Source organism: Cherax quadricarinatus, chromosome 98, assembly GCF_038502225.1.
Source record: "Cherax quadricarinatus isolate ZL_2023a chromosome 98, ASM3850222v1, whole genome shotgun sequence".
Taxonomy (NCBI): Eukaryota; Metazoa; Arthropoda; class Malacostraca; order Decapoda; family Parastacidae; genus Cherax; species Cherax quadricarinatus.
Window position 1 is genome coordinate 8,796,311 of NC_091389.1, and position 15,000 is coordinate 8,811,310.

A 15,000-nucleotide genomic window follows, 5' to 3' on the forward strand; every position below is an offset into this window, starting at 1 on the left:
AAGGAAAATCCTGTGTCACAAACCTACTAGAGTTTTATGACAAGGTGACAGAAGTAAGACAAGAGAGAGAGGGGTGGATCGGCTGCATATTTTTGGACTGCAAGAAGGCCTTCGACACAGTTCCTCACAAGAGGTTACTGCAAAAGCTAGAGGACCAGGCACACATAACAGGAAAGGCACTGCAATGGATCAGAGAATATCTGACAGGGAGGCAACAACGAGTCATGGTACGTGACGAGGTGTCAGAGTGGGCGCCTGTGACAAGCGGGGTTCCACAGGGGTCAGTCCTAGGACCTGTTCTGTTCTTGGTATATGTGAACGACATAACGGAAGGGATAGACTCAGAAGTGTCCTTGTTTGCAGATGATGCGAAGTTAATGAGAAGAATCAAATCGGATGAGGATCAGGCAGGACTACAAAGAGACCTGGACAGGTTACAAGCCTGGTCCAGCAACTGGCTCCTTGAATTTAACCCTGCCAAATGCAAAGTCATGAAGATTGGGGAAGGGCAAAGAAGACCGCAGACACAATATAGTTTAGATGGCCAAAGACTGCAAACCTCACTCAAGGAAAAAGATCTGGGGGTGAGTATAACACCGAGCATATCTCCTGAGGCGCACATCAATCAGATAACTGCTGCAGCATACGAGCGCCTGGCAAACCTACGGATAGCGTTCCGATACCTCAGTAAGGATTCGTTTAAGACTCTGTATACCATTTACGTCAGGCCCATACTGGAGTATGCAGCACCAGTTTGGAACCCACACCTAGTCAAGCACGTCAAGAAATTAGAGAAAGTACAAAGGTTTGCAACAAGACTAGTCCCAGAGCTACGGGGATTGTCCTACGAAGAAAGGTTGAGGGAAATCGGCCTGACGACACTGGAGGCCAGGAGGGTCAGGGGAGACATGATAACGACATATAAAATACTGCACGGAATAGACGAGGTGGACAAAGACGGGATGTTCCAGAGATGGGACACAGACACAAGAGGTCACAATTGGAAGTTGAAGACTCAGATGAATCAAAGGGATGTTAGGAAGTATTTCTTCAGTCATAGAGTAGTCAGGCCGTGGAATAGCCTAGAAAGTGACGTAGTGGAGGCAGGAACCATACATAGTTTTAAGGCGAGGTATGATAGAGCTCATGGGGCAGGGAGAGAGAGGACCTAGTAGCAATCAGCGAAGAGGCGGGGCCAGGAGCTGTGACTCGACCCCTGCAACCACAAATAGGTGAGTACAAACACACACACACACACACACAAAGACATCAACAAACTAAAAAAAATATATATATCCAATCAAATTAGTGCCGGGAGCAACGTATCGTACAATGTTATTACTTACCGTACGGTTGGCAGCCCCTAGAGACGCGACGCAGCTGCCTGACGTGTGATTCACAAGAAATAATTAAGTGATGGAGTTCTGTCATCTCTCTCATGGGGACGATGGTGGAGGGAGGAGGAGGTGAGGGAGAAGATGAGGGAGGAGGTGATGGAGGTGGTGAGGGAGGTGGTGAGGGAGGAGAGGTGGAGAAGAGCCGCTACCTTCACCATTTTTAACTACATCGTAATTCAGCCTGTTGCTGTTTTTATAATAAAAATTACACAAGAATTAAAGAATATGTTTACGTAAATAAAAGTACATATGCTCAATGGGGGTTTAAAACCTATCTACTACACGAGGATCGTTAAGGCTCCACGTCACCTGTTCACCACCAAACAAGAATATTTTCAACCCTAAAATATATATATTTAACTCTCACCATATATACACTAAGAGAAATACACATCGCGGTATATATCCTGTTGGAAATTAAACTATAAATACCGATTTGTATAAATATAGATGGTACGACAACTGCCGTAGGCGGCGGCAACGTCAACAACAAAGATGGCGGCATTGGCGTTCGAATCTGGAGAAAGTTAACATTCATTAACTGGAAATTCTTCTCTAATTCCGCCATGTAAACAACCCACTCATTAAGACAATTAAAAAATGGGTAATTATGCTGCGGGAGCCATAATTATGGCCCCAACTCAAGAACATTTATGATGAAAGTTAAAAACAAACGAATCTCAAAAAATGAAAATTTTCCTGGGCTTTTTGTCAATTAAAACCATAATTAACCTCCTTAATTTGTATAATTTGTATAATCATAATACAAAATTTATATCTATATTTATAGTTTATAATAATTTATATGCCTTAAAATGTAAATTTTTATACATTTTAATAAATTCTATATTTTTAATAATTTTTATAGTTTGTAATATACATTTTTGTAATTTTTAATATAAATTATCATGGAATTTAATGTATTTTTATTTATTTTGTTCAACTAAGAATGGCACGTTGGTGCTGCCTGATGCTGATGACGTCACTACTGATGTTATCCATGGGTCACACTATCCAGGAGAGGTGAGTCACTGTGGGTCACACTATCCAGGAGAGGTGAGTCACTGTGGGTCACACTATCCAGGAGAGGTGAGTCACTATCCATGGGTCACACTATCCAGGAGAGGTGAGTCACTATCCATGGGTCACACTATCCAGGAGAGGTGAGTCACTATCCATGGGTCACACTATCCAGGAGAGGTGAGTCACTGTGGGTCACACTATCCAGGAGAGGTGAGTCACTGTGGGTCACACTATCCAGGAGAGGTGAGTCACTATCCATGGGTCACACTATCCAGGAGAGGTGAGTCACTGTGGGTCACACTATCCAGGAGAGGTGAGTCACTATCCATGGGTCACACTATCCAGGAGAGGTGAGTCACTATCCATGGGTCACACTATCCAGGAGAGGTGAGTCACTGTGGGTCACTATCCAGGAGAGGTGAGTCACTGTGGGTCACACTATCCAGGAGAGGTGAGTCACTATCCATCATCCTTGGGTCACACTATCCAGGAGAGGTGAGTCACTATCCATCATCCTTGGGTCACACTATCCACGAGAGGTGAGTCACTATCCATCATCCTTGGGTCACACTATCCAGGAGAGTGAGTCACTATCCAGAGGTGAGTCACTATCCATGGGTCACACTATCCAGGAGAGGTGAGTCACTATCCATGGGTCACACTATCCAGGAGAGGTGAGTCACTATCCATCATCCTTGGGTCACACTATCCAGGAGAGGTGAGTCACTATCCATCATCCTTGGGTCACACTATCCAGGAGAGGTGAGTCACTGTGGGTCACACTATCCAGAGGTGAGTCACTATCCATGGGTCACACTATCCAGGAGAGGTGAGTCACTATCCATGGGTCACACTATCCAGGAGAGATGAGTCACTATCCTTGGGTCACACTATCCAGGAGAGGTGAGTCACTGTGGGTCACACTATCCAGGAGAGGTGAGTCACTATCCATGGGTCACACTATCCAGGAGAGGTGAGTCACTATCCATGGGTCACACTATCCAGGAGAGGTGAGTCACTGTGGGTCACACTATCCAGGAGAGGTGAGTCACTATCCATGGGTCACACTATCCAGGAGAGGTGAGTCACTATCCATGGGTCACACTATCCAGGAGAGGTGAGTCACTGTGGGTCACACTATCCAGGAGAGGTGAGTCACTATCCATGGGTCACACTATCCAGGAGAGGCGAGTCACTATCCATGGGTCACACTATCCAGGAGAGGTGAGTCACTATCCATTATCCTTGGGTCACACTATCCACGAGAGGTGAGTCACTATCCATCATCCTTGGGTCACACTATCCACGAGAGGTGAGTCACTATCCATCATCCTTGGGTCACACTATCCACGAGAGGTGAGTCACTATCCATCATCCTTGGGTCACACTATCCACGAGAGGTGAGTCACTATCCATCATCCTTGGGTCACACTATCCAGGAGAGGTGAGTCACTATCCATCATCCTTGGGTCACACTATCCACGAGAGGTGAGTCACTATCCATCATCCTTGGGTCACACTATCCACGAGAGGTGAGTCACTATCCATTATCCTTGGGTCACACTATCCACGAGAGGTGAGTCACTATCCATCATCCTTGGGTCACACTATCCAGGAGAGGTGAGTCACTATCCATCATCCTTGGGTCACACTATCCAGGAGAGGTGAGTCACTATCCATCATCCTTGGGTCACACTATCCACGAGAGGTGAGTCACTATCCATCATCCTTGGGTCACACTATCCACGAGAGGTGAGTCACTATCCATCATCCTTGGGTCACACTATCCACGAGAGGTGAGTCACTATCCATCATCCTTGGGTCACACTATCCAGGAGAGGTGAGTCACTATCCATCATCCTTGGGTCACACTATCCAGGAGAGGTGAGTCACTGTGGGTCACACTATCCACGTCAGCTGCTTAAGTCCCAATATGACTCAGTTTTAGCGAGGCACTAACTATGAGTCAGCTGCTTAAGTCCCAATATGACTCAGTTTTTAGCGAGGCGCTAACTAGACTGAGAGTCGAAGATCTAAATGAATTTTTATGAGAGAGAGAATTTGGCAGACACAAACCTGATATCCTGACGCCAAATGACTTCTAAAATGCGATAAATGACATGGCCATACACTCTGCCCCAGGGCCATACACTCTGCCCCAGGCCCATACACTCTGCCCCAGGGCCATACACTCTGCCCCAGGGCCATACACTCTGCCCCAGGGCCATACACTCTGCCCCAGGGCCATACACTCTGCCCCAGGGCCATACACTCTGCCCCAGGGCCATACACTCTGCCCCAGGGCCATACACTCTGCCCCAGGGCCATACACTCTGCCCCAGGGCCAGACTCATGGAACTCCGTGTTTAAGAACTGCAAGAAGTCCTGCAAGAAGTCCTGCAAGAAGTCCTGCAAGAAGTCCTGCCAGAAGTCCTGCCAGAAGTCTTGCCAGAAGCCCTGCAAGAAGTCCTGCCAGAAGTCCTGCCAGAAGTCCTGCCAGAAGCCCTGCAAGAAGTCCTGCCAGAAGTCCTGCCAGAAGTCCTGCAAGAAGTCCTGCAAGAAGTCCTGCCAGAAGCCCTGCAAGAAGTCCTGCCAGAAGTCCTGCCAGAAGTCCTGCCAGAAGTCCTGCCAGAAGTCCTGCCAGAAGCCCTGCAAGAAGTCCTGCCAGAAATCCTGCCAGAAGTCCTGCAAGAAGTCCTGCCAGAAGCCCTGCCAGAAGCCCTGCCAGAAGTCCTGCCAGAAGTCCTGCCAGAAGTCCTGCCAGAAGTCCTGTCAGAAGTCCTGCCAGAAGTCCTGCCAGAAGCCCTGCAAGAAGTCCTGCCAGAAGTCCTGCAAGAAGCCCCTATCACGAGCTTTTACCATCCTATGGAGAGGGAGCATGGACACGGGGGTCGTTCCAGAGCATAGACACGGGGGTCGTCCCAGAGCATGGACACGGGGGTCGTCCCAGAGCATGGACACGGGGGTCGTCCCAGAGCATGGACACGGGGGTCGTCCCAAAACATGGACACGGGGGTCGTCCCAGAGCATGGACACGGGGGTCGTCCCACAGTTACTAAAAACAACAGACATAGCCCCACTCCACAAAGGGGGCAGTAAAGCAACAGCAAAGAACTACAGACCAATAGCACTAACATCCCATATCATAAAAATCTTTGAAAGGGTCCTAAGAAGCAAGATCACCACCCATCTAGAAACCCATCAGTTACACAACCCAGGGCAACATGGGTTTAGAACAGGTCGCTCCTGTCTGTCTCAGCTACTGGACCACTATGACAAGGTCCTGGATGCACTAGAAGACAAAAAGAATGCAGATGTAATATATACAGACTTTGCAAAAGCCTTCGACAAGTGTGACCATGGCGGAATAGCGCACAAAATGCGTGCTAAAGGAATAACAGGAAAAGTCGGTCGATGGATCTATAATTTCCTCACTAACAGAACACAGAGAGTAGTCGTCAACAGAGTAAAGTCCGAGGCAGCTACGGTGAAAAGCTCTGTTCCACAAGGCACAGTACTCGCTCCCATCTTGTTCCTCATCCTCATATCCGACATAGACAAGGATGTCAGCCACAGCACCGTGTCTTCCTTTGCAGATGACACCCGAATCTGCATGACAGTGTCTTCCATTGCAGACACTGCAAGGCTCCAGGCAGACATTGCAGACACTGCAAGGCTCCAGACAGACATTGCAGACACTGCAAGGCTCCAGGCAGACATTGCAGACACTGCAAGGCTCCAGACAGACATTGCAGACACTGCAAGGCTCCAGGTGGACATTGCAGACACTGCAAGGCTCCAGGCAGACATTGCAGATACTGCAAGGCTCCAGGCAGACATTGCAGACACTGCAAGGCTCCAGGCAGACATTGCAGACACTGCAAGGCTCCAGGCAGACATTGCAGACACTGCAAGGCTCCAGGCAGACATTGCAGACACTGCAAGGCTCCAGGCAGACATTGCAGACACTGCAAGGCTCCAGGCAGACATCAACCAAATCTTTCAGTGGGCTGCAGAAAACAATATGAAGTTCAACGATGAGAAATTTCAATTACTCAGATATGGTAAACACGAGGAAATTAAATCTTCATCAGAGTACAAAACAAATTCTGGCCACAAAATAGAGCGAAACCCCAACGTCAAAGACCTGGGAGTGATCATGTCGGAGGATCTCACCTTCAAGGACCATAACATTGTATCAATCGCATCTGCTAGAAAAATGACACGATGGATAATGAGAACCTTCAAAACTAGGGATGCCAAGCCCATGATGACACTCTTCAGGTCACTTGTTCTATCTAGGCTGGAATATTGCTGCACACTAACAGCACCTTTCAAGGCAGGTGAAATTGCCGACCTAGAAAATGTACAGAGAACTTTCACGGCGCGCATAACGGAGATAAAACACCTCAATTACTGGGAGCGCTTGAGGTTCCTGAACCTGTATTCCCTGGAACGCAGGCGAGAGAGATACATGATTATATACACCTGGAAAATCCTAGAGGGACTAGTACCGAACTTGCACACGAAAATCACTCACTACGAAAGCAAAAGACTTGGCAGACGATGCACCATCCCCCCAATGAAAAGCAGGGGTGTCACTAGCACATTAAGAGACCATACAATAAGTGTCAGGGGCCTGAGACTGTTCAACTGCCTCCCAGCATACATAAGGGGTATTACCAATAGGCCCCTGGCTGTCTTCAAGACCCCTGGTTGTCTTCAAGACCCCTGGTTGTCTTCAAGACCCCTGGTTGTCTTCAAGACCCTTAGTTGTCTTCAAGACCCCTGGCTGTCTTCAAGACCCCTGGCTGCCTTCAAGTCCCTTGGCTGTCTTCAAGACCCCTGGCTGTCTTCAAGATCCCTAGCTGTCTTCAAGACCCCTGGCTGCCTTCAAGACCCCTGGCTGTCTTCAAGACCCCTGGCTGTCTTCAAGATCCCTGGCTGTCTTCAAGACCCCTGGCTGTCTTCAAGATCCCTGGTTGCCTTCAAGACCCTTGGCTGTCTTCAAGACCCCTGGCTGTCTTCAAGACCCCTGGCTGTCTTCAAGACCCCTGGCTGTCTTCAAGATCCCTGGCTGTCTTCAAGACCCCTGGCTGTCTTCAAGATCCCTGGTTGCCTTCAAGACCCTTGGCTGTCTTCAAGATCCCTGGTTGCCTTCAAGACCCTTGACTGTCTTCAAGACCCCTGGCTGTCTTCAAGATCCCTGGCTGTCTTCAAGACCCCTGGCTGTCTTCAAGACCCCTGGCTGTCTTCAAGACCCCTGGATGTCTTCAAGACCCCTGGCAGTCTTCACGAAGGCACTGGACATTCACCTAAAGTCAGTACCTGACCAGCCGGGCTGTGGTTCGTACGTCGGTTTACGTGCAGCCAACAGTAACAGCCTGGTTGATCAGACCCTGATCCACCATGAGGCCTGCTCACAGACCCTATCAATTATCACCTATCCTCCCTATTCTTCTCTACTTCCCTCTACACGGCCGTATATCTACCCACATCCATCTATCCATCCACTAGCCCCACGGAATCCATCTATCTATCCACTAGCCCCACGGAATCAATCTATCCATCCACTAGCCCCACGGAATCCATCTATCCATCCACTAGCCCCAGGGAATCCACCTATCTATCCACTAGCCCCACGGAATCCATTTATCCATCCACTAGCCCCACGGAATCCATCTATCCATCCACTAGCCCCACGGAATCCATCTATCTATCCACTAGCCCCACGGAATCCATCTATCCATCCATTAGCCCCACGGAATCCATCTATCCATCCACTAGCCCCACGGAATCCATCTATCCATCCACTAGCCCCACGGAATCCATCTATCTATCCACTAGCCCCACGGAATCCATATATCCATCCATTAGCCCCACGGAATCCATCTATCCATCCACTAGCCCCACGGAATCCATCTATCCATCCACTAGCCCCACGGAATCCATCTATCCATCCACTAGCCCCACGGAATCCATCTATCCATCCACTAGCCCCACGGAATCCATCTATCCATCCACTAGCCCCACGGAATCCATCTATCCATCCATTAGCCCCACGGAATCCATCTATCCATCCACTAGCCCCACGGAATCCATCTATCCATCCACTAGCCCCACGGAATCCATCTATCCATCCACTAGCCCCACGGAATCCATCTATCCATCCACTAGCCCCACGGAATCCATCTATCTATCCACTAGCCCCACGGAATCCATCTATCCATCCACTAGCCCCACGGAATCCATCTATCCATCCATTAGCCCCACGGAATCCATCTATCCATCCACTAGCCCCACGGAATCCATCTATCCATCCACTAGCCCCACGGAATCCATCTATCCATCCACTAGCCCCACGGAATCCATCTATCCATCCACTAGCCCCACGGAATCCATCTATCCATCCACTAGCCCCACGGAATCCATCTATCCATCCACTAGCCCCACGGAATCCATCTATCCATCCACTAGCCCCACGGAATCCATCTATCCATCCATTAGCCCCACGGAATCCATCTATCCATCCACTAGCCCCACGGAATCCATCTATCCATCCACTAGCCCCACGGAATCCATCTATCCATCCACTAGCCCCACGGAATCCATCTATCCATCCACTAGCCCCACGGAATCCATCTATCCATCCATTAGCCCCACGGAATCCATCTATCCATCCACTAGCCCCACGGAATCCATCTATCTATCCACTAGCCCCACGGAATCCATCTATCCATTCACTAGCCCCACGGAATCCATCTATCCATCCACTAGCCCCACGGAATCCATCTATCCATCCACTTGCCCCACGGAATCCATCTATCCATCCACTAGCCCCACGGAATCCATCTATCCATCCACTAGCCCCACGGAATCCATCTATCCATCCACTTGCCCCACGGAATCCATCTATCCATCCACTAGCCCCACGGAATCCATCTATCCATCCACACTGAGAGGTGTATATCACAGTGTATATACACTGAGAGGTGTACATCACAGTGTATATACACTGAGAGGTGTATATCACAGTGTATATACACTGAGAGGTGTATATCACAGTGTATATACACTGAGAGGTGTATATCACAGTATATATACACTGAGAGGTGTATATCTCAGTGTATATACACTGAGAGGTGTATATCACAGTGTATATACACTGAGAGGTGTATATCACAGTGTATATACACTGAGAGGTGTATATCACAGTGTATATACACTGAGAGGTGTATATCACAGTGTATATACACTGAGAGGTGTATATCACAGTGTATATACACTGAGAGGTGTCAGGGAGCCTGGTAAAGTGTCAATATTCCTGGGCTGTGATTACCTCCAGAAATTCTGTTACAGGAACCTTGAACCACCCATAAGGTGAATTAATGAGGCAATTTAGGTGTGTCCTTAACAAGGACAGAACTCGTTAAGTACACTTTCTTCTTGCTTCTTCTTCTTTTTCCTCTCATGTGATTTTTAGTTCGATTATTACTTTTGAACATAGAAAGGAGCACTACAGCAGGCCTACTGGCCCATGCTAGGCAGTTCTTACTCATGCTAAGCAGTTCTAACTGATGCTAGGCAGTTCTAACTGATGCTAGGCAGTTCTAACTGATGCTAGGCAGTTCTAACTGATGCTAGGCAGTTCTAACTAATGCTAGGCAGTTCTAACTGATGCTAGGCAGTTCTAACTGATGCTAGGCAGTTCTAACTGATGCTAGGCAGTTCTAACTGATGCTAGGCAGTTCTAACTGATGCTAGGCAGTTCTAACTGATGCTAGGCAGTTCTAACTGATGCTAGGCAGTTCTAACTGATGCTAGGCAGTTCTAACTGATGCTAGGAAGTTCTAACTGATGCTAGGCAGTTCTAACTGATGCTAGGCAGTTCTAACTGATGCTAGGCAGTTCTAACTGATGCTAGGCAGTTCTAACTAATGCTAGGCAGTTCTAACTAATGCTAGGCAGTTCTAACTAATGCTAGGCAGTTCTAACTAATGCTAGGCAGTTCTAACTAATGCTAGGCAGTTCTAACTGATGCTAGGCAGTTCTAACTGATGCTAGGCAGTTCTAACTGATGCTAGGCAGTTCTAACTGATGCTAGGCAGATCTAACTGATGCTAGGCAGTTCTAACTGATGCTAGGCAGTTCTAACTGATGCTAGGCAGTTCTAACTAATGCTAGGCAGTTCTAACTGATGCTAGGCAGTTCTAACTGATGCTAGGCAGTTCTAACTAATGCTAGGCAGTTCTAACTAATGCTAGGCAGTTCTAACTGATGCTAGGCAGTTCTAACTGATGCTAGGCAGTTCTAACTAATGCTAGGCAGTTCTAACTGATGCTAGGCAGTTCTAACTGATGCTAGGCAGTTCTAACTAATGCTAGGCAGTTCTAACTAATGCTAGGCAGTTCTAACTAATGCTAGGCAGTTCTAACTAATGCTAGGCAGTTCTAACTAATGCTAGGCAGTTCTAACTGATGCTAGGCAGTTCTAACTGATGCTAGGCAGTTCTAACTGATGCTAGGCAGTTCTAACTGATGCTAGGCAGATCTAACTGATGCTAGGCAGTTCTAACTGATGCTAGGCAGTTCTAACTAATGCTAGGCAGTTCTAACTGATGCTAGGCAGTTCTAACTGATGCTAGGCAGTTCTAACTAATGCTAGGCAGTTCTAACTAATGCTAGGCAGTTCTAACTAATGCTAGGCAGTTCTAACTAATGCTAGGCAGTTCTAACTGATGCTAGGCAGTTCTAACTGATGCTAGGCAGTTCTAACTGATGCTAGGCAGTTCTAACTGATGCTAGGCAGTTCTAACTGATGCTAGGCAGTTCTAACTGATGCTAGGCAGTTCTAACTGATGCTAGGCAGTTCTAACTAATGCTAGGCAGTTCTAACTGATGCTAGGCAGTTCTAACTGATACTAGGCAGTTCTAACTGATGCTAGGCAGTTCTAACTGATGCTAGGCAGTTCTAACTAATGCTAGGCAGTTCTAACTGATGCTAGGCAGTTCTAACTGATGCTAGGCAGTTCTAACTAATGCTAGGCAGTTCTAACTGATGCTAAGGCAGTTCTAACTGATGCTAGGCAGTTCTAACTGATGCTAGGCAGTTCTAACTGATGCTAGGCAGTTCTAACTGATGCTAGGCAGTTCTAACTGATGCTAGGCAGTTCTAACTGATGCTAGGCAGTTCTAACTGATGCTAGGCAGTTCTAACTGATGCTAGGCAGTTCTAACTGATGCTAGGCAGTTCTAACTGATGCTAGGCAGTTCTAACTGATGCTAGGCAGTTCTAACTAATGCTAGGCAGTTCTAACTGATGCTAGGCAGTTCTAACTGATGCTAGGCAGTTCTAACTGATGCTAGGCAGTTCTAACTGATGCTAGGCAGTTCTAACTGATGCTAGGCAGTTCTAACTGATGCTAGGCAGTTCTAACTGATGCTAGGCAGTTCTAACTGATGCTAGGCAGTTCTAACTGATGCTAGGCAGTTCTAACTGATGCTAGGCAGTTCTAACTGATGCTAGGCAGTTCTAACTGATGCTAGGCAGTTCTAACTGATGCTAGGCAGTTCTAACTGATGCTAGGCAGTTCTAACTGATGCTAGGCAGTTCTAACTGATGCTAGGCAGTTCTAACTGATGCTAGGCAGTTCTAACTGATGCTAGGCAGTTCTAACTGATGCTAGGCAGTTCTAACTGATGCTAGGCAGTTCTAACTGATGCTAGGCAGTTCTAACTGATGAGTGTAATTAGGTAAGTAGGTAATTAAGTAGGTACGTAAATAGGTAAGTAGGTGACTATATAAGTAAGTTCATACAGATACATAGTAACGTGTGTAAATTACCCTTGATATTAACATTGGTACCCTTGATATTAACATTGGTACCCTTGATATTAACATTGGTACCCTTGATATTAACACTGGTACTCTTGATATTAACACTGGTACCCTTGATATTAACATTGGTAACCTTGATATTAACACTGGTACCCTTGATATTAACATTGGTACTCTTGATATTAACACTGGTACCCTTGATATTAACATTGGTACTCTTGATATTAACATTGGTACCCTTGATATTAACATTGGTAACCTTGATATTAACACTGGTACTCTTGATATTAACATTGGTACCCTTGATATTAACATTGGTAACCTTGATATTAACACTGGTAACCTTGATATTAACACTGGTACCCTTGATATTAACATTGGTACTCTTGATATTAACACTGGTACCCTTGATATTAACATTGGTACCCTTGATATTAACACTGGTACCCTTGATATTAACATTGGTACCCTTAATATTAACACTGGTACCCTTGATATTAACATTGGTACCCTTGATATTAACACTGGTACCCTTGATATTAACACTGGTACCCTTGATATTAACACTGGTACCCTTGATATTAACACTGGTACCCTTGATATTAACACTGGTACCCTTGATATTAACACTGGTACCCTTGATATTAACACTGGTACCCTTGATATTAACATTGGGGTCCTTTTAATATCTTATCAAACTTTAAATCAGTGAATCAGTCTATCACAACTAACATCAGTCTATCACAACTAACATCAGTCTATCACAACTAACATCAGTCTATCACAACTAACATCAGTCTATCACAACTAACATCAGTCTATCACAACTAACATCAGTCTATCACAACTAACATCAGTCTATCACAACTAACATCAGTCTATCACAACTAACATCAGTCTATCACAACTAACATCAGTCTATCACAACTAACATCAGTCTATCACAACAACTCAGTCTATCACAACTAACATCAGTCTATCACAACTAACATCAGTCTATCACAACAACTCAGTCTATCACAACTAACATCAGTCTATCACAACTAACATCAGTCTATCACAACTAACATCAGTCTATCACAACTAACATCAGTCTATCACAACTAACATCAGTCTATCACAACTAACATCAGTCTATCACAAGAACTCAGTCTATCACAACTAACATCAGTCTATCACAAGAACTCAGTCTATCACAACTAACATCAGTCTATCACAACTAACATCAGTCTATCACAACTAACATCAGTCTATCACAACTAACATCAGTCTATCACAAGAACTCAGTCTATCACAACTAACATCAGTCTATCACAACTAACATCAGTCTATCACAAGAACTCAGTCTATCACAACTAACATCAGTCTATCACAACTAACATCAGTCTATCACAACTAACATCAGTCTATCACAACAACTCAGTCTATCACAAGAACTCAGTCTATCACAACTAACATCAGTCTATCACAACTAACATCAGTCTATCACAAGAACTCAGTCTATCACAACTAACATCAGTCTATCACAAGAACTCAGTCTATCACAACTAACATCAGTCTATCACAACTAACATCAGTCTATCACAACTAACATCAGTCTATCACAACAACTCAGTCTATCACAAGAACTCAGTCTATCACAACTAACATCAGTCTATCACAACTAACATCAGTCTATCACAAGAACTCAGTCTATCACAACTAACATCAGTCTATCACAACTAACATCAGTCTATCACAACTAACATCAGTCTATCACAACTAACATCAGTCTATCACAACAACTCAGTCTATCACAACTAACATCAGTCTATCACAACAACTCAGTCTATCACAACTAACATCAGTCTATCACAACAACTCAGTCTATCACAACTAACATCAGTCTATCACAACTAACATCAGTCTATCACAACTAACATCAGTCTATCACAACAACTCAGTCTATCACAACTAACATCAGTCTATCACAACTAACATCAGTCTATCACAACTAACATCAGTCTATCACAACTAACATCAGTCTATCACAACAACTCAGTCTATCACAACTAACATCAGTCTATCACAACAACTCAGTCTATCACAACTAACATCAGTCTATCACAACTAACATCAGTCTATCACAACAACTCAGTCTATCACAACTAACATCAGTCTATCACAACTAACATCAGTCTATCACAACTAACATCAGTCTATCACAACAACTCAGTCTATCACAACTAACATCAGTCTATCACAACTAACATCAGTCTATCACAACTAACATCAGTCTATCACAACTAACATCAGTCTACCACAACAACTAAACTCAGTCTATCACAACAACTCAGTCTATCACAACAACTCAGTCTATCACAACAACTCAGTCTATCACAACAACTCAGTCTATCATAACAACTCAGTCTATCACAACAACTCAGTCTAACACAACTAACATCAGTCTATCACAACTAACATCAGTCTATCACAACTAACATCAGTCTATCACAACTAACATCAGTCTATCACAACAACTCAGTCTATCACAACAAACATCAGTCTATCACAACAACTCAGTCTATCACAACTAACATCAGTCTATCACAACTAACATCAGTCTATCACAACAACTCAGTCTATCACAACAACTCAGTCTATCACAACTAACATCAGTCTATCACAACAACTCAGTCTATCACAACTAACATCAGTCTATCACAACTAACATCAGTCTATCACAACTAACATCAGTCTATCA

At 45.3% G+C, this 15,000-nt stretch overlaps 3 protein-coding genes across 15 annotated transcripts in view; 2 read left to right on the plus strand and 1 right to left on the minus strand.

The window, feature by feature from the left end:
* The window catches only part of LOC128702468 (tigger transposable element-derived protein 1), a 490,624-nt gene that overhangs the window by 410,858 nt on the left and 64,766 nt on the right, over positions 1 to 15,000 (plus strand). The window lies entirely within an intron of this gene.
* The window catches only part of Snap29 (Synaptosomal-associated protein 29kDa), a 91,428-nt gene that overhangs the window by 75,484 nt on the left and 944 nt on the right, over positions 1 to 15,000 (minus strand). The gene's annotated exons all lie outside the window — the stretch shown is intronic.
* The window catches only part of LOC128702455 (uncharacterized), a 36,112-nt gene that overhangs the window by 13,677 nt on the left and 7,435 nt on the right, over positions 1 to 15,000 (plus strand). The window contains exon 2 of the mRNA XM_070105318.1: positions 2,346 to 2,420. Within this exon, the coding sequence (XP_069961419.1) occupies positions 2,347 to 2,420 (74 nt within the window). The 5' untranslated portion in view covers position 2,346. The remainder of the gene's footprint in view (positions 1 to 2,345; positions 2,421 to 15,000) is intronic.